Genomic DNA, 18,491 nt, shown 5'->3' on the forward strand with positions numbered 1-18,491 from the left:
GCCTGCTGAAGGGGCGGCTCCCAAAGCGGGGGAAGGGCCCTCGAGAGTCGGGAAGCCCCGGCGGAGGGGATCCCCAGCCCCCGAAGGAGTGGCCGGCCGGGGAGAAAGGGTCTCGAGCGCCTGGGCCGGCCCTGGGGGGCGTCTCGCGGCTCTCCACGTGACCCGGACGGCTCCCGGGCCCCTCAGGCCTCGGCCCCGAGCCGGGGCTGCGGGGGGGATCCCCCGAGGCGCATGTTTTCCACAGCGCGTTATGCTTGGAGCCGGCCCCGCGCCGCCTGTCGCCATGGAAACAAAACAGGGGCGGCGGCGGCCGCCGGAACGAGGCCGAGCGAGGGCCTGGGTGGGGGAGGGGAGGTGGGGCTGGCGCGCTGTTGCCTTGGCAACGGGACTGAGGCGCCCCTTCGCTTCATCCGGATCATGGCCTGTCAGCCGCGACCCTCCCTCGGCGGCGTTCCCAGTCTGCCCCCTCCTCTCCTTTCCCTGGTCTGCGCCGTCCCTGATGTCCCTTTTTCCCGATTTCCTCACGCCGACCCCACTGACCACTGTTGTAGGTTTTCCCTCCAGTTCCTGCTGGAAGCCCCCGGGTTTCCTGAGGAATGAGGGCGCATGGAGGTCCAGGCCCGCGTCGGGGGCCTGCACGCCAATGAAGGGCACTCGCCGGGTCAGAGCAGCACACTTGGTGCCCCGCGGGCATTCCCCGGGCACTAGAGCTCCTTTCCACACTCCCTTGGCTCCCTTCCATGCCAGCTGTGGAAGAATGCCCACCGTCGGGCAGGCGCTGCCCTGCCAGGGGTTTCTGCCTTCCAGAAAACAGTAGCATTTGGTAGTGGCCCCCAACCAGGAGGTGCCCGGAGGGAGGGAGGGAGGGAGGCGGCCAGCAAGAGCAGCGGACCTCGGAGCGGAGGAGCCCGGGAGGCCTCCGGGGCCGTCCCCAGGGCCCTGGCTCCTGGAGCTGGGGATGCCTCCAGGGTGATTGGCAGCTCTTTGTTTCAGCCCCCCCCTCACCCGCCTGCTGCCCCCCCTGCGACTCCCCCTTCCAGTCCCTCCGCCCCCCGCCCCCCCTGCTCTCCCCGCCTAGCCTTTTCCCCTCCCAGCCGCCGGCCCGCCAGGGAGAGTGAGCCGGCTGAGCGGCATGGAGACACAGGAACTTCGGGGGGCCCTGGCTCTTCTTCTCCTTTGCACTTTGGCATCCGCCAGTCAGGACCTGCAGGGTAAGCCTGTCTCCATCCTCTCCCATCTCCCGCCTTCCCTCCCGTTTGCCCTCAGCCTGGCTGCGGGGAACATGCGGGCAAGGGGAGAAGGGGTGCGTCCTGAAATTGAGCCAGAGCGAAGAAAAAGGTGCATTTTGGCCCCGTGGGAAGGAGTGGACACCGGAGGGTGGTAGGGGAGTGGGAACCGGCCAGAGTCAGCGTGAGGCCAGGGCAGAGGACTCAGGGGCAGGATGCTAGCTAGGGCTGCCTGGCGGGGTTGGCGTCTGAGCATCCCCAGGCACCCCGGGATCTCGGAGAACGGCGTGAACGTGGGTGCGCTGTGGTCCCCTAGGTTTCTTCATCCCCGAGGCTGCCGGCTGCCCAAGGACAGGGTGGGGGTTGGGACCCAGTGGCCTGGCCTCTGGCGGAGGTCTGGGGTGGGATGGGCCTGTGGGTGTGGGAGAGGTAGCCGAGGCGGATGACACAGGCACAGATTCTTCCCTGGCTGGAAGGGAAACCACAGATTGGCCAGAACACAGGAGGCAAGGGAGCCGGGTCCTGCATTCTCCGAGGGAGAGCGCAGCCAGACAGTGGGAGGGTCAGCTCCCTCAGTGGGCAGCTGTTCTCATCCAGGGCGAGCATGCTGAGCCCCCAGGGTGGGAGGAGGGGCACTGGGGTGTAGAAGGAGCCAAAACCTGCTGTGGAAGAGGAACTGCCTTCCAATTTTTGTGCGATGGGCACCAGGTGCTACTCCTGCCTGGAAATCAGCAGCGACTCCCTTGTGCCACCTGGTGGAGAAGTCTCAGATTTGTGGGACACTTTCTTGTTTCCAAATGAGCCTCAGGCCTGTGGATTCCCAGAGCGTGGCAGTAGACAGTGTTGAAGGGAAGGAAGGAATATCTTATCCTCTGATAGCAGCAAGGGTTGCATTTTGAGGTGACTAACTAAGGGGGCGGGGGTAGGCAGAGTGACGACGGATGCCCCACCCCTGAGGGCTCAGGGACTTGGGCAGGATTTATCATCTAACCCCATTCTCTGACCTTGATCATCCCTGCCTGGCCAGTGATCGACCTGCTGACTGTGGGCGAGTCCCGGCAGATGGTAGCTGTGGCAGAGAAGATCCGGACAGCCCTGCTCACTGCTGGGGACATCTACCTCCTGTCCACCTTCCGCCTGCCTCCTAAACAGGGTGGGGTCCTCTTTGGCCTCTACTCTCGCCAAGACAACACACGATGGCTGGAGGCCTCTGTTGTGGGCAAGATCAACAAAGGTGACTGGTGGGCATCTCCTTTCCTGCAGCAATGACCCCCTTTGAGCACTCTCCCTTATCCCCATTCCCATACCCTCTTAATTTTAATTGGGTTCCATTGAGGACCTTGGACTACCTGGCCGTGCCCAGGCACCAGGGCCACCTGGTATGGGGTACTTAGGAGACTCTCCAGAATGCCAGGTACCCAAACAATGCCAGGTACCCAAACAATAGGGTAAGGGCTGGTCTTTGTCGGGATGGAATGTTGTACCTGGGATGCTAGTGGGGAGGGGGAAGGCGTGACACTCCCGCAGCAGGGGTATGGAGCGGTTCCTACGTTCTTGGGATAGTGTAGTGGGTACAGAACCAGCTGTCACCTTGCAGGGGACAGAGTGATCTGAAGCCACTGAAGACTAAGCAACTCCTAGTCTTTGAGCCAATTTCCTAGCTGAGGATAATAGAGACTAGAGATGTAGCATCCAGAAGAGTTGATCCGAGGCTCAACTGGGAGACAGGGGGTGGGGGCCAGTGCCCATACTGACCTCCCCTCCTGGGCAGTGCTGGTGCGGTACCAGCGGGAGGATGGCAAAGTCCACGCAGTGAACCTCCAGCAAGCAGGCCTGGCTGATGGGCGCACACACACGGCTCTCCTGCGACTCCGAGGCCCGTCCCGCCCCAGCCCCTCTCTGCAGCTCTACGTGGACTGCAGACTAGGCGATCAGCATGCTGGTCTCCCGGCACTGGCCCCCATTCCTCCAGCGGAGGTCAATGGGCTGGAGATTAGGACTGGACAGAAGGCTTATTTGAGGATGCAGGTAAGGGGGAAGGAAGGGCCCTGGAGTTTCTGTGGAAACAGTTTGTACCAGTGCGAGGAGCTGGTCGGTCCTCCCACCCTGTTCTGCTCCTATTCCCCCAGGGCTTCGTGGAATCTATGAAGATGATTCTAGGCGGGTCCATGGCCCGGGTCGGAGCCTTGAGTGAGTGTCCGTTCCAGGGGGACGAGTCCATCCACAGTGCAGGTAACAGTGACTTCCCTCAGCTGACCTCCTGGGCCCAGGTCACATTCTGTCATCTTTGGTGACTCACCTTTTGACCTCCCCCTTAACAGTCGTTCCTTTGGTTCACCTATTCATGGTGCTCTGGCACTGTTACCCCAAATCTCCTTCACCTCTGACTGACCTCCAAACAATAAAGCCGTACCAAAAGGTGTGGGTTAAAAGTCTCCCTGTTGTAATAAAAAGACAAGACAAGAAAAGAAAAGAAATAGCCCTATTTAGGTCAGAAAAATAAAATGATCCAATAAGAGAATAGAACTCTGATTGCTTGGTCTTGGTTTTGACTGAGATAAGGGTCTTGGGTCTTTTTTTAGCTCCCATTGGTGCTGTTTCTCTGAGCATTGCACAGCTGCCTGGTCTCTCTGACAGGGATGCTCAGGGGCTCTCACCTAGAGAAAACACCCCATCTCCCAATATTCCAAAGACTGCTCTTGAGGGAGAAGCTTGGGAGGGAGGAAATGGAATATACTGTGGCCCTGGCCCTGCTTTGGGCTACCCACTCGGATCCCTTCTGCCACTCCCATGCCTGGGAACCAGAGAGATTTGGGTTTCGACTGACTGAGGCACCTCCCTCAGAGGGCCTCTCACCTGTGCAAAGGCTGGTATTGCTTGCCTGTCACCTCTGACCTCTACCATCTAACACCCCATATTCTTTTTTTTAAAATATATTTTATTGATTTTACATTGAGAGGGACAGAGAGTTAGAAACGTCGATGAGAAAGAAACACCAGCCAGCTGCCTCTTGCATTCCCCCCCCCCCCACTGGGGATGTGCCCACAACCAAGGTACATGCTCTTGCCTGGAATCGAACCCAGGACCTTTCAGTCCACAGGCCGACGCTCTATCCACTGAGCCAAACCAGTCCCGGCACACCCCATGTTCTTATTCCAAGGCTCAGACCTTTGTTTCCGTCCCTTTCCTTCTTCCTCTTCACCAGCCAGGCCCCTCTTTACAACTCTGTCCTCTGATTGTGTTTTCTTCTCTCTAGTGGCCAGCGCTCTCCACTCCATCCTCGGTGAGTAGGCCATGAGGAGGTGGAGGGCATGAGCGTCCGGAGGAGGTCCTGGGCTCTGGCAGCTGCCTGAGACTAAGTCCTCTTCAGCCAGGAATGGCTTGGAGTTAAAGGTGGTGGGGGTAGCAGAGGCAGGAGCTGGCTTATTACCCAAAGAGGGACCAGGGCTGGTGCCCCAGTTCTGAGCCTCTCTGCATCCTGGGCCCTGACAGGGGAGCAGACCAAGGCACTGGTCACCCAACTCACCCTCTTCAACCAGATCCTGGTGGAGCTGCGGGATGATATCCGAGACCAGGTTGGAGCCGGTCAGCGAAGGGGAGCAGACTCTGAGGTGGGTGGCAAATGCTGAGAGCTGACCTCCCCATCCTTGTGTCTGCCAGGTGAAGGAAATGTCCCTGATCCGAAACACCATCATGGAGTGTCAGGTGTGCGGTGAGTGGGAGAGCAGGGGCGGGCTCCCGGTGGAATCGCTGTGCACCCCACCCCAGGGCCTGGGCCTCCAGTTCCGGGGATTTGAATGGTGACCACTTGGCGGCTCTGACTGTGCCCTCCCTGCAGGCTTCCACGAGCAGCGTTCCCACTGCAGCCCCAACCCCTGCTTCCGAGGCGTGGACTGCATGGAAGTGTACGAGTACCCTGGCTACCGCTGTGGGCCCTGCCCGCCTGGCCTGCAGGGCAATGGCACCCACTGCACTGACATCAATGAGGTGGGGAAGGGCGGGATCTGGAAGGACACAGAAAGCCAGGGGGTGAGGAGAGGCCCACGAAGCTGGGGAAATGCTGGTCTGAAGCAGAATTACCTGGTGGCCAGAGGCCAGCAAAGAAGTGTGAGAAGGAAGGTAGAAGGCCTGAGACAAAGGCTGAAGGACCACACAGGGAAGGGGTTGGGGGAGGGGGAGTTTGAGGTGGCTAGTTGGCAGGGAACCCAGAGGGAGGCTGGACGTGGGGCTCAGAGCACAACCATGTTGGGTGGGAGGGGCTGCAAATGGGACACCGGGAGCAGTGGTCCCAGGACCACAGGAGGGGCCTGACTTCTTCCTTCTCATCTGGTCCCCAGTGCGCTCACGCCGACCCCTGTTTCCCGGGCTCCAGCTGCATCAACACTATGCCTGGTTTCCACTGCGAGGCCTGTCCTCGAGGCTACAAAGGCACGCGGGTGTCTGGTGTGGGCATCGACTATGCCCGAGCCAGCAAACAGGTCAGGTTGGGTGGAGTGTGAACTAGGGAGCTGGGCCTTGCAGGGGCCAAGGGTTTCTGGGTTGGCCACGGGGCTCCTGTGATAAATGGGCGAGGCTCCTGACTCATCTGCTGGCTTAGCATTGGTTTGGGGTCAGTGCTCACAGTTAAGGCCACACCAGTGCCCTCCCCTGAATGAGGAGACCTCCCACAGGTCTGGTTCTACCCAGAGTCTGCCCCTTCAGGTCTGCAACGATGTTGATGAATGCAATGATGGGAACAATGGTGGCTGTGACCCAAACTCCATCTGCACCAATACAGTGGTGAGCCGAGTACCCTGAGTGTGTCTGGGGTGGTGGGAATGGGCAACCCCCTCTTCAGACTTACTGCCTCCTCCCCTCTTTCCCCGGGCACTGCACATAGTTGGTGTTCTTCATGGCCCTGGTTTTGCCCCTCACTAGCCATGACCTTTAGCAAGTTATTTACCTTTTTTGAGCCTCACGTTCCTTGTTTGAAAAGTGGGGCTATTATCTACTTAGAAAGGTTGTCAGAAGAGCCTGAGGTCATTGATAGACCTGACATATGGCTGCGTGCCCATCCTACACCCCTCAGGTGGCACAGCGCCGGTCCTGGGTGCCTGGTAGGCTGCCCCTTTCCTGAGACTGTGTTTCCCTCCTCTTAGGGCTCTTTCAAGTGTGGCCCCTGTCGCCAGGGATTCCTGGGCAACCAAAGCCAGGGCTGCTTTCCAGCGCGGACCTGCCACAGCCCAGCCCACAGCCCCTGCCATGTCCACGCGCACTGCCTCTTTGAACGCAACGGTGCGGTGTCCTGCTCGGTGAGCGGGGCCTGAGGCTTTAGCAGGAAAAGGCAGAACCTGGGGGTGGGGTACAGCTAGTGAACATGCTTAGGGGTTGGGATGAGGACCTTCATGGGAAAGGGAAGTTGGCCTGGGCCCAGGAACTGGGTGGTGGGAATAGAGCTTGAGGCAGGGGAAAGGGTGGGCTTGGGGGAGCCAGCTGACTGCTAACTCCCCCCCTTTGTGTCGCCCCAGTGTAACGTGGGCTGGGCCGGGAACGGGAACGTGTGTGGGCCTGACACCGACATCGATGGCTACCCGGATCAGGCGCTGCCCTGCATGGACAACAACAAGCACTGCAAACAGGTGCCGCTGCAGTGCCGGCGGGCGCGGGAGCAGGGTGGGCGCCCCAGGCTGGGGCAGCCATAACTCGTCCATCCATGTCCTCCCTGACCTTTAGGACAACTGCCTTTTGACACCTAACTCCGGGCAGGAAGATGCTGATAATGACGGCGTGGGGGACCAGTGTGATGATGATGCTGATGGGGACGGGATCAAGAACGTTGAGGTGGCTCCCAGACATTCTGTTCCTCCTGGTCCTATACTTTCCTCCCTGTCTCTGATGCCTGGTCCCCCTAACCCTGCACCCCTTCCCTCTCCCCCCTGGCAGCTCTGCAGGGAGGGCTTTAGTACTACCAATTAGGGAGGCATAGCCTGGTGCCAAGGACAAGGTGGACTGCCTAGAGGTTGGGTGGGTGGGACTGCACCAATCAGGTGGACCATCACAGGACTGGTGATCGTAGACAAGGGTACAGGGACATGGTGGGTGCTAGGTGGCCAGTGGTTTGAGGGGGGCCTGACTCTTTCCTTCCCACCCCAGGACAATTGCCGGCTGTTCCCCAACAAGGACCAGCAAAACTCAGATACAGATTCCTTTGGTGACGCCTGTGACAACTGCCCCAACGTCCCCAATAATGACCAGAAGGACACAGATGGCAATGGGGAAGGGGATGCCTGTGACAACGACGTGGATGGGGATGGTCAGGCCTGGGCTGAGGGGGTGGGGCACCTGTGAGAGTTTGAATACTGTGGGAATTAAGCAGAGAGACTAGGAAGTCTGAGAATTGGGGGAGGGTGTTCTTATGAAAGTCAGCCTGGTGACTTCCTACAGCAGATGTCAATGGGAATGTAAGGTAGAGGGTAGGGTTAGGCAGGGAGAGAGCAGGCAAGAGGGTCAGACAAGATACAGGCAGATTTCCTGAGTAGCCATCCTCTGGATGGGAGACAAAGCTCAGGGCTTTTACCAACTAGGAGACTGTGACCACCTTTGCCATTCCCATGTCTTCTAGGCATCCCCAATGGGCTGGACAATTGCCCTAAAGTCCCCAACCCCCTACAGACAGACAGGGATGAGGATGGTGTGGGAGATGCTTGTGACAGCTGCCCTGAAATGAGCAATCCTACCCAGGTACAGGGGAATGGAGAGGGCAGGGGAGGAGTGGGGACCAATGGGAGATGGGAAGTGGTCAGGTCACCCTCTTCAGGTATCAAGAGGAGGTGGTGAGAGCAGTCCCCTCTCTCTCAGACAGATGCAGACAGTGACCTGGTGGGGGATGTCTGTGACACCAATGAAGACAGGTAGGGTTTTGGCCAAGAGATAAAATATCTTACAGGAGCCGGGACCGGTTTGGCTCAATGGATAGAGCATCGGCTTGGGGATTAAAAGGTCCCGGGTTCGATTCCGGTCAAGGGCATGTACCTTGGTTGTGGGCATATCCCCAGTAGGGGGTGTGCAAGAGGCAGCTGATCGATGACTCTCTCTCATCGATGTTTCTAACTCTCTCCCTTCCTCTCTGTACAAAATCAATAAAATATATTTAAAAAATAAAAAAAAGATCTTACAGGGGATACTTAACTTTTTTCCTGTATGTTCTCAATTCTGTGGTTTAGCCCCAAATTCTCCACTGCTGCTGAACAGGAAGTTATTCCTGTGGTCTGTCCTCCATTTCTACTTCTGGACCTTCACCTCACCTGGCTGACTGTAAGGGGTCTGGCTGAACAGAGGCTGCACCTCATACCTCAGAGAGGCTCCTAAGCAGGAGACAAGGGGAGGATGTGGTACCTTTAGAGCTTTTATTTGGTGCCTCTTCTTCTGCGCAGCGATGGAGATGGACATCAGGACACCAAAGACAACTGCCCACAGCTACCCAATAGTTCCCAGCTGGACTCAGACAACGACGGGCTCGGAGATGAGTGTGATGGGGACGATGACAATGATGGGGTCCCAGATTATGTGCCTCCTGGTCCTGATAACTGTCGCCTGGTACCCAATCCCAATCAGAAGGACTCAGACGGTAAGGCTAGGGTCCCAGAGGATGGAGTGGTGTGGGCTTTGTCCATGGAGAGGTGGCAGACTTGCTGGGGAGTTAGAAAGGGCAGGGTGGGGAGAGGGTCAAGAATGCAAGACCTACCCTAGCTGGTTTGGCTCAGTGGATAGGGCGTCGGGCTGAGAACTGAAGGGTCCCAGGTTCAATCCCAGTCAAGGGCACATGCCTAGGCTGCGGGCTTGATCCCCAGTGCGGGGCATGGAGGAGGCAGCCGATCAGTGATTCTCTCTCATCACTGAAGTTTCAGGTGGTAGTGTTAGCTGGTGGCAGTGGCCACGGCATTCCTGAGTGCCTAGCTCTGATCTTCCCAGGCAATGGCATTGGCGATGTGTGTGAGGATGACTTTGACAATGATGCGGTGGTCGACCCCCTGGATGTGTGCCCTGAAAGTGCGGAGGTAACACTCACAGACTTTCGGGCCTATCAGACCGTCGTCTTGGACCCTGAAGGGGATGCTCAGATTGATCCAAACTGGGTCGTGCTCAACCAGGTACCAGGGCAGTGGGCTGGGTGGGTGCTGTCAGACCAAACCCCCGGGCAGGGCCCAGGTGGGGTAGAGCACCTGGATCAGGTCTGTCTTCTTTATTTGCCCATCACCAGGGCATGGAAATCGTTCAGACCATGAACAGTGACCCTGGCCTGGCAGTTGGTATGTGAGGGATACCCAGTTCCATGCCTTCCAAATAGAGGAATCTGACAGGGGCAGAGGGTGGGGATAAGCTGGCCACATACAGCAGGCATCCCTTCCCACCCCCAGTGCACAATGGGCCACTAGTAGCTTTGCTGCCCTGATCCTGACACCCCCCCCTCACCCCCCAGGATACACAGCCTTCAATGGCGTGGACTTTGAAGGCACCTTCCATGTGAACACCGTCACCGATGACGACTACGCAGGCTTCCTCTTCAGCTACCAGGACAGCGGCCGCTTCTACGTGGTCATGTGGAAGCAGACGGAGCAGACCTACTGGCAGGCCACGCCTTTCCGGGCTGTTGCCCAGCCTGGGCTGCAGCTCAAGGTCCTACAGCTGCCCAGACTCTCCAGTCCAGGACCCTTTCCCCAAACCTCTCCCCCTTCCTGAGTGGGAACCCTCGTACTCAGACGTTGGGTCTGGGGGTTGGCCCCTGGGCTTCAGAACCTTCTCCTGACCACCTGGACTTCCTTTCCCACCCGTACTCACCAACCTGTTGCCTCCGCCCGCGTTTGGTTCCTGCCTGTGGTTGACCCACTGTCTTTGCCAATGCCCTTCAGGCAGTGACGTCAGTGTCTGGCCCCGGTGAGCACCTCCGGAATGCCTTGTGGCACACTGGCCACACCCCTGATCAGGTACGACTGCTGTGGACTGACCCACGGAACGTAGGTTGGCGTGACAAGACCTCCTACCGCTGGCAGCTGCTGCACCGGCCTCAAGTTGGCTACATTCGGTGAGGGGACAGGCTGAGCCCTGCTGAGGGACCCCAGGCTCAGCCTTCCTTCCCTTTTAGCTGGGACTCACCAGTGACCCCTCAGCTCAGTGCCGTGGTGCCGTGGGCCCAGACTGGGACCACTTCTCTCCATCTCCTCTCTCACCAGACACGCCGCCTCAGCCCTGCTTTCTTCCTAGCATCAGGCAGCCTGGGCAGTGGTGGGCAAGTCCTTCCTGTCCGGTGCTCCCTTTGCCCTCAGTAAGAGGAGGGCATCTCTGGGAGCCTCCAGAGCCGGGGCCAGTCTGTGCAGAGGCAGCTCACCTCCAGCCCTGTCACTGGGTCACCCCGAACCTGCCTCCTCAAGGCGGCTGGCCTCATTTACAGAAGTGCAAACCAAGCCCCAACTTCACAGCAGAGCTGGGGCCTCGTGGTTCAGCACTTTGTCCACGAACGCATTTCCTAGTTGGTGGGGATGACAGGGAAGGGAGAGGAACAGACACTTGGGTTGGTTTCCCTTTAAGGTTCTTGGGGCTGTGGGGCGCCAGGGCAAGGGATAAGGGAGGGGTAGACCAGAGCCTGGGAAGCGGGTGACTTCACCCCCCAGCCCATTGTGTTCATCGTCATGGCAACCCAATCCTCGCTTGGAATGCGGCTGGTGCTTTGAGATGCAAAGGGGGCTGGACAAAGAGCCAGGGGCCCCAGGCCTGAGAAAAGCACCCCCTTCCCTCCCCTTTCCTTCCTCCTCTCAGGCCTGGTGAGCTAAGGGGGGTTGGGGATGAGCAGGGCCCCAGCATGGTGGCACAGTGCCCACTGGTACCCTGGTACCAACGGAAACCCCTATCCTGGACAGAGTGAAGCTCTATGAGGGTCCCCAGCTAGTGGCGGATTCTGGGGTGATCATTGACACATCCATGCGAGGGGGGCGTCTTGGTGTATTCTGCTTCTCCCAAGAAAACATCATTTGGTCCAATCTCCAGTATCGATGCAATGGTGAGGCTCTATACCCACATCAGCCTGCCCTCTCATGCCCTCATGGGAAGAGTCACATCCTTGACTTTAATCATTTCTCCTTCCTCAGACACAGTTCCTGAGGACTTTGAGCCATTCCGGAGGCAGCTGCTCCTTGGAAGAGTGTGAAGCGGTGGCTACCAGATTTAAAATCCTGATTTTAGACCCTTTGGCCTTGGGATCCATCCCAGAGGCCCCCAGGTCTAATCTACAGCCCTTCAGCCAAATGCACCCCTCCTCTGGCACCAAGCAGTTCAGCCCCAGAGGAGTGGTGACTGTTGAGGAGATGGGAAGTTTTCAAGGGGCATTTCTCAGGCGCTAACCCCAGGAAAGATAACAGCATATTACCATAAAGTTCCAGTTGTTTTCTAAGCCAGTGCAGTTGCTTATTTTAGGGATTTTCCGGGGTGGTGACCAAGGAAAAAGGATCCTGAGAAGGGTAAGGGAGAGGGCTGGTAGGATGGAAGTTAGAGGAAGTTTGGCTGAGTTTGGGGCAGGTGCTGGATGAGGGTTAGGTGAAGGATGGGGCTGGGTAGGTGAAGGGTGAGGTGCTGGTCAGAGGGGGTTCAAGTCCTCCCAGCCCCACTTACTTACGGTGGCAGCAGCGACACTCCAGTCAATAGGTCGGCCAGGATCGAGAGCCAGGAGGGCTGGGGCTGGCTCGCTCGGGGTGAGCGGGGGGCCGGGGGGCCGGAGGGGCCGGAGGCCGGGACGAGTGCAATATTGGCGGGGAAAAGAACAACACTGCACCGCGTCCCGTCCCTCCCGCCCGCCCGGGGCCCGGGATCCCGCTCCCCACCGCTTAAAGCGGGACCAGCCCAAGGACCCGGAGCGCTCTGGGAGGTTGAGCTCACCTGGGAGGCCAGAGAGACTTGACGCCCGGAAGAGGGTGAAGGGGACGGTAAGGGAGGTGGGGGGGGGGGGGGGGTGAGAAGGCCGAAGGGACGACTTTGGTATCCCGGAAGGCCGCTTTCTGACGCCGGCGTTGTGCGCGCTTGCTCTTTAAATACTCCGACTGCCCGGCGCGGAGCTGTCACCATGGTAACGCGTATCCCAGCAACTGAACTAAAGGCTGTTGCCTAGCAACTCCAGGGTTGAAGTTTTGAGGCCGCCCACCTAGATACCCGCGCGTTCTCCGGGCGGCGGGTCTGGGCTTCCCCGCCCCTCCCACCCGCATCGGGCGCTGACGTCCCGCCGGCGCCGCACAAAGCCGCGCCTACCCGGGGGAGAGCTGTTGTCCCCGGTTTCCCGCCGCACCGGTCTGTTTGAAGTTAACTTTTCAACCTGTATTCGTTGGGGCTAGGAATTGTTTTCCTAACGCGGATGTAGCCGCTTCCGTTGGCCGAGACCGCCACCCAGCACCTGCGGCTGAGGCCAGATCCCCTAAACTCCATGAGCCGCTGTGAATCCCTCTCTGGTCCCAGATATTTCTGTCCTTTCATCTACCCCGGTTCTCCGAAGTTATGCAACCTCACACACTTTTACCGTGTGCTTAGCTGCTCCAAATACCACTCTGCTCCCCAAAAGATAGTTCACGGCCCCCCCAATACTATTCTGTTAACTGACTCCTAAATACGTAACCCGTCCCACCGCCCCCCACTTTTCCGATGTACTTTCTTACACACCTCGCCTACTTTTCCAGATACCCCCGAATCACACCCACTTAGCGCCATTTCCTCCAGACATCGCCCCCCCACCCCACCCCGCGCCCGAGTCCCCTCCTCAAGTTCCCAGCCTCTCGTCGATGGCACATTGCATTCCTCCCCTTCTCCGTCCCAGCCACAGGCCCCTCTCCCGGCGGCGCTGTGCCTCCAGCCCCCGATGCCACCTCTCTCGGCTCCCCGTTAGGCAGCGCCGCCGACCAACCTCCCCCACCCGGGCAGCTCCCAACCCGCCCGCCAGGCGTCGAGGGGCTCCGCGTGGCCACTAGAGGGCAGGAGAGCCTGGCCCCCTGACGGGCGCCCGCCGCTCCGCTCCCCGGGGCGGGGAGGGGGGAGGGGGCTTGGGAAGGAAAGACCCTCAAGTCCGGCGGTCTGTCCTTCTTTAAGTGGACATTTCTTCCCCGCTTCCTTCTCGGGAGAAAGCCAGGAAGGAGCTCAGTGGGCTGGAAAGTCCGGCAGGGGCGGGGCTGTGGGTTTCGGGGCAGAACTGCAGAACGGGACAGGGAGCGGTTCGCCAGGTGGGGCAACTCCGGGAAGTGGAGGGGGAGGGGGCCAAAACCAACCCCTGGTCCACTCCTTACCAAACCGCCCCCGTTTTTCTCAGACCGCTCCCCCCCCAGAGTGGGGCTTCAAGGGCCCGGGAGAAGTGGAGTGGGGGGCTGAGGGTGAACTTCCCACTTAACCTGGCCCACGTTCTCTATCGCCTTTCTGGAGCTAAAACTAAGGCCTTGGGGACCCAGGTCCCAGGCTCCCCCCCTACCCCCCTCTCTCACACACACACACACACACACACACACACCGCCTTCTGGAGCCAGGGAGTGGTCGGTGAAAAGGGGGGGCCAACTGGAGGGCAGGTTGTCAGGGAGTTGAATGACTGGAGCCCCTGTGCTCTACCTGAGGGGACAGGAATGGTTGGGGAGGAGGAGGAAGAGATGAGGTAGGGAAAGGAGGGGCGGGGTTTTGTCACCTGTCACCTGCTCTGGCGGGTGGTGGTGGGAGGGGAGGACCGATAAAACCTGGCAGCTGTGCTGCTGCGCCTCACACGCAGTGCCTGCCCGGATCTGTTCTGCCCCCTCCCCACCGGGGTCATTGCCACCAGGACACCAGGCATGCAGGCCTCTTTCTGCTTCCTGCTGCTGCTAGTCCCAGTGCTCTCAGGTGAGGGGCGCCAGGTGGGGAGGGGCCGCCCGGCACAGCCTTTCTGTGGGTTTTGTCTCCTGGCAGGTGGCACCCCACAAGGCAGAAATTGCAGACAGGTGGCCTAGCCTGGGCCAGAGAAAAGGAGACAGGCTCAGAGACGACCCCCCAGGAGAATGGGTGCCAGGGGCAGGTGATTGGCTGAAGAGAAGCCCAGGGTGGGGGTGGGAGTGGGAGTGGCAGGACAGGTAAATCTCAGGCGTGGAGATGGCTAACCGGGAGCAGAGGGGTGTGGGAAGAGAGGGAGGCTGCAGCTGGAAGGAGGAGGAGGGCTGACTCGGGCCTGGCCCCCCAATCCTCCTAGCATTATTTCTCCAGATGCTAGAGGACATATTTTCTCCTTGTTCTGATTTACCCTGAACCTCATTCTCAATTTCTTACAGATCTTCCCCCCACCTCACCCCCAATAGTTCCTACAACCTCTGGCCACACAAGGCCCACGGGAAGTAAACAGACTGTGACTACCCAAAGCAGCCCAATGTCCAGGTTCATTGACAGAAGTTCTGTGAGCACAACCAGCAGCTCACTCCCCATTCACAGCCCTGCCTCAAGGTCGACCATCACTCCAAGCCCCCATGCCACCTCTCCCTTGACCACCAGCTCTGCCTCAAGCTCGGCCACCACCCCAGCCCCCGATACCACCTCTCCCTTGACCACCAGCTCTGCCTCAAGCTCGACCACCACTCCAGGCCCCCATGCCACCTCTCCCTTGACCACCAGCTCTTCCTCAAGCTCAGCCACCACTCCAGTCCAAGGTGCCACCTCTCCCTTGACCACCAGCCCTGCCTCAAGCTCTGCCACCACCCCAGCCCCCGATACCACCTCTCCCTTGACCACCAGCTCTGCCTCAAGCTCAGCCACCACTCCAGTCCATGGTGCCACCTCTCCCTTGACCACCAGCCCTGCCTCAAGCTCAGCTACCACTCCAGTCCACAATGCCACCTCTCCCTTGACCACCAGCCCAGCCTCAAGCTCGGCCACCACTCCAGTCCACAATGCCACCTCTCCCTTGACCACCAGCCCAGCCTCAAGCTCGGCCACCACTCCAGTCCACAATGCCACCTCTTCCTTGACCACCAGCCCTGCCTCAAGCTCGGCCACCACTCCAGTCCACAATGCCACCTCTTCCTTGACCACCAGCTCTGCCTCAAGCTCAGCCACCACTCCAGTCCATGGTGCCACCTCTTCCTTGACCACCAGCCCTGCCTCAAGCTCAGCCACCACTCCAGTCCATGGTGCCACCTCTTCCTTGACCACCAGCCCTGCCTCAAGCTCTGCCACCACTCCAGTCCATGGTGCCACCTCTTCCTTGACCACCAGCCCTGCCTCAAGCTCGGCCACCACTCCAGTCCACAATGCCACCTCTTCCTTGACCACCAGCCCTGCCTCAAGCTCGGCCACCACTCCAGTCCACAATGCCACCTCTTCCTTGACCACCAGCTCTGCCTCAAGCTCAGCCACCACTCCAGTCCATGGTGCCACCTCTTCCTTGACCACCAGCCCGGCCTCAAGCTCGGCCACCACTCTACCACACAAGGGCACTTCTGCCAAGGCTACCACCTCCCCAGTTGGCCAGGGGACTCCATCCTCAGTTCCCAGCCACCACTCTGATACTCCGACCACCCCTGCCAGCCACAGAACCACGACGACAGCCAGTACCACCGGTGGTAGCGTAGTGCCCCTCACCTCTTCCATTCAGAGGATGTCCTTCTTCTTCCTGCTCTTTCATATTTCGAACCTCCCGTTTAACTCCTCCCTGGAAGATCCCAGCACTAACTATTACCAGGTGCTGCGGAGAAACGTTACCGAACTGGTGAGTAACTGCCCTTCCTCCACGCGCTCCTCCGCAGCAGCTTCAGAACTGCTCGGACCGAGCACCAAACTTAGCACCTACTCCCGCCCCCCTTCCCAGTTTTTGCAGATTTATAAGCAGGAGAGTTTTCTGGGCTCCTCTGACATCCAGTTCAGGTACAGTTCTGGGTGTGGGCTCTGTCTGGGGTGGGTGCCTGTTGTCATGACTGTGGGGAAGGACCGGTACTCTTATGGGTACTCTTACGGTTGGGGGAAGTGCCAGAAGCGGGACTGCACCTGAATCGCTCCTTTCCCCGTGAGCAGGCCGGGATCTGTGAGGGTGGAATCCATCCTGGCTTTCCGAGAGGGCGCCACCACTGCCAACAACGTCAAGGCAGGGCTCGTTCAACTCGGAGCAGACAGATTCCACTGGGACGTCTCAGGAGTGAGCGGTGAGGCCGCTGTCCTTGCCTCTGGGGCCGCTCACTCTCCAGCGCCCGGATTCCCGCTTCTCCCCAGGGGTAGCAGCGGAGGGTCGCCTCCCTGGGGAAACTGCCCTGACGACTGCTTTTCCTTTCAGCGGAGGAAGTGTCCTTCCCTTCCTCCTCCGGGCCCGGGCCCGGGGTGCCCGGCTGGGGCATCGCCCTGCTGGTGCTGGTCTGTGTTCTGGTGGCGCTGGCCATCGTCTATCTCCTTGCCCTGGTAAGTGCTCGGTCTTCAGCCCTCACCCGAGTGCCCCTGCTGGAAGGAACTCGGGGGCCCCCCTAACCTGCCGTCCCCCCCAGGCGGTGTGTCAGTGCCGCCGGAAGAACTGTGGGCAGCTGGACATCTTCCCCACCCGTGATGCCTACCATGCGATGAGCGAGTACCCCACCTACCACACCCACGGGCGCTACGTGCCCCCTGGCACTTCCAAACGGAGCCCTTACGAGGAGGTGAGCGGAGCGCTCTGGCTGGGAAGGGGGCCCGAAGGGGTGACATGGAAAACCCAGAGACCTTAGAAAAGGCGAGGGCTGATGTGAAGCAAGCAGTGGAGGCCTGGCGAGGAGAGGAGGTGGGTGGAGGGCACGAGAGTTTTGGGGAAAGGCCTGGGGAGACCATGGAAGAAAGGGGACCTCGTGAGGGAGTGTCCCCTCTACCAGCGGTTCCAGGAGAGCGTTCGCTGGTCAGCCGGGCGGGGCACGGCCGTGTCTGGGTGCCCAGCGGTGAAGTGGGTGGGCACCCTTCACACAGAGCTTCCAAGGAGTGGGCACCTGTCCCCTTCTCTTCTCCTAAGATGGAGGGAAGGTTGAGGAATGTTGGGGTGGGGTGGGGTGTGTCTCGATTCCAAGGCTGAAGTCTCACCAAGCTGGTGAGCCTGGGTGGAGGGTTCTTGGGAGTCTCTGGGAAGCAAGGCCCCCCCCCCACCCCCTTCTCCCCTCTCCTGGCCCTTGTCCGCAGGACCTAGTAAATAATTACTTGGTCACCTGGGGCTGGAACTCCAGGTGGGGGAGGGGGACTTTCCTTGACCCCATTTTCCCACTCCAGAGCCTTCCTTCTTCCAGTTTACACAGATGCGCACACACACCTTCTTGGGCTGGAAGAGCAGAGAGTGGAGGGAGCCGGGGTGGGGGTGGGGGGCAGGAGGGGGCAGCAGGCAGGCTGGCTGCAACCAGGGGAGGGAGAGCAAGGGAGCAGAGGGAGGGGAAAGGCCCTGTTTACAGTCACCTGGCTGCTGGTGGTGCCGGCAGGTGCTAGCTCCGAATTAACCCTTCGAGAGCCAGCCAGGCTCCCAGCCCACTGCCCCTGCCTGGGGGGGCCGCCTGGGGGCCCTTGGGTGGCAGCTTCTCCCAGGGAAGCTTCTGCCCCTCAGCCTGGACCCCTTCCCCCCTCACCTAGGTTTCTGCAGGCAATGGCGGCAGCGGCCTGTCTTACACGAACCCAGCAGCCACTTCTGCCAACTTGTAGGGGCACGTCGCCCGCTGAGCATCCGGCCAGTGGCCTCCGTCATGGTCTTGGGAGCTTCGGGGAAGCAGTGGCCCGCCCCCTTTTCCTGGACTGGTGAGCTGGGAGTTCCAGGGGGCTATGCGTCCCTAACCCAGCTCAGCCCCGGGGAGCCCATCCTGGCTCCCAGGGATGCGCCTGGGGCAGCGGCTCCAGGACTGGCCCAAAGCCCCCCAGTGGGAGTGGGCACCTGTACACAGAATAAAACGTGGGCCTCCTCCGCTCTGGCTCTCACGTCCGATCTGTCACCTGTGACCCTCAGACAGGGGGGGCGATCCGGGTGGATGTGTGCGGGGGTCCGGAGGGGACTCTGGGGGAGGCGGCAGGAGGGAAAGGAGGCCCGGAGCAAGGTTTGTTTGGGCAGCAGGGGGTGCGGAGCGATGACCTTGGGTCAGGAGTGGCCGGTGGAAGAATTTGAGTCACCTCTTGCCCATTGCTGGCGGCACAAGAGGAAGGAGGAAACGAAACCCAAGTGGCCGGGCCTCGGCCTGCGTACCCATGGTTCACCCCTGGTTTCAGCCTGGCGGGCCGGCAGCCCTGCACCCTCTTCTCCCCTTGGCAGGATGCCCTCAGGCGGTTCTA

General features: G+C 59.8%; 2 protein-coding genes across 5 annotated transcripts; both read left to right on the forward strand.

Moving 5' to 3' along the window:
• Positions 1-373: 373 nt before the first annotated feature.
• On the forward strand, positions 374-11,649 carry THBS3 (thrombospondin 3). 2 transcript variants are annotated; one of them, XM_036442794.2, is made up of 23 exons: positions 382-1,211; positions 2,254-2,460; positions 2,998-3,254; positions 3,356-3,458; positions 4,483-4,509; positions 4,719-4,801; positions 4,887-4,938; positions 5,065-5,213; positions 5,564-5,704; positions 5,928-6,005; positions 6,365-6,517; positions 6,734-6,844; positions 6,939-7,046; positions 7,359-7,518; positions 7,828-7,946; positions 8,064-8,116; positions 8,639-8,832; positions 9,177-9,355; positions 9,466-9,514; positions 9,685-9,881; positions 10,115-10,287; positions 11,120-11,259; positions 11,348-11,649. In XM_036442794.2, exons 1-23 carry the CDS (start codon positions 1,133-1,135, stop codon positions 11,404-11,406), a joined length of 2,871 nt encoding a protein of 956 aa, XP_036298687.1. In that variant the 5' UTR covers positions 382-1,132; the 3' UTR covers positions 11,407-11,649. The 2 variants fall into 2 exon arrangements, with proteins under 2 accessions (XP_036298690.1, XP_036298687.1); XM_036442797.2 differs by lacking the exons at positions 9,466-9,514; positions 10,115-10,287; positions 11,120-11,259; positions 11,348-11,649 and having other exon boundaries at positions 374-1,211; positions 9,685-9,875.
• Positions 11,650-13,965: 2,316 nt separating this feature from the next.
• Positions 13,966-18,141, forward strand: MUC1 (mucin 1, cell surface associated). Of its 3 annotated transcripts, XM_045583322.1 has the most exons (10): positions 13,966-14,089; positions 14,512-14,687; positions 14,868-14,883; positions 15,112-15,623; positions 15,681-15,948; positions 16,048-16,103; positions 16,251-16,378; positions 16,507-16,628; positions 16,712-16,861; positions 17,805-18,141. In XM_045583322.1, the coding sequence occupies exons 1-10, from the start codon at positions 14,048-14,050 to the stop codon at positions 17,871-17,873; spliced, it is 1,539 nt and encodes a 512-aa protein (XP_045439278.1). In that variant the 5' UTR covers positions 13,966-14,047; the 3' UTR covers positions 17,874-18,141. The 3 variants fall into 3 exon arrangements, with proteins under 3 accessions (XP_045439278.1, XP_045439277.1, XP_045439279.1); XM_045583321.1 differs by having other exon boundaries at positions 15,112-15,948; XM_045583323.1 differs by lacking the exon at positions 14,868-14,883 and having other exon boundaries at positions 13,967-14,089; positions 15,168-15,948.
• The last annotated feature ends 350 nt before the right edge of the window (positions 18,142-18,491 follow it).

This window comes from Pipistrellus kuhlii, unplaced genomic scaffold (assembly GCF_014108245.1).
Source record: "Pipistrellus kuhlii isolate mPipKuh1 unplaced genomic scaffold, mPipKuh1.p scaffold_m20_p_18, whole genome shotgun sequence".
Lineage (NCBI taxonomy): Eukaryota > Metazoa > Chordata > Mammalia > Chiroptera > Vespertilionidae > Pipistrellus > Pipistrellus kuhlii.

Bases quoted from the DNA above. Each gene is read 5' to 3' on its own strand.
- THBS3 (XM_036442794.2), top strand. From the start codon at position 1,133: ATGGAGACACAGGAACTTCGGGGGGCCCTGGCTCTTCTTCTCCTTTGC. The intron at 4,510-4,718 runs GTGAGTAGGCCA...GGGCCCTGACAG, and splicing joins CGCTCTCCACTCCATCCTCG to GGGAGCAGACCAAGGCACTG. The intron at 8,833-9,176 runs GTAAGGCTAGGG...TGATCTTCCCAG, and splicing joins CAATCAGAAGGACTCAGACG to GCAATGGCATTGGCGATGTG.
- MUC1 (XM_045583321.1), top strand. From the start codon at position 14,048: ATGCAGGCCTCTTTCTGCTTCCTGCTGCTGCTAGTCCCAGTG. The intron at 15,949-16,047 runs GTGAGTAACTGC...CCCCCTTCCCAG, and splicing joins GGAGAAACGTTACCGAACTG to TTTTTGCAGATTTATAAGCA. The intron at 16,104-16,250 runs GTACAGTTCTGG...CCCCGTGAGCAG, and splicing joins TCCTCTGACATCCAGTTCAG to GCCGGGATCTGTGAGGGTGG.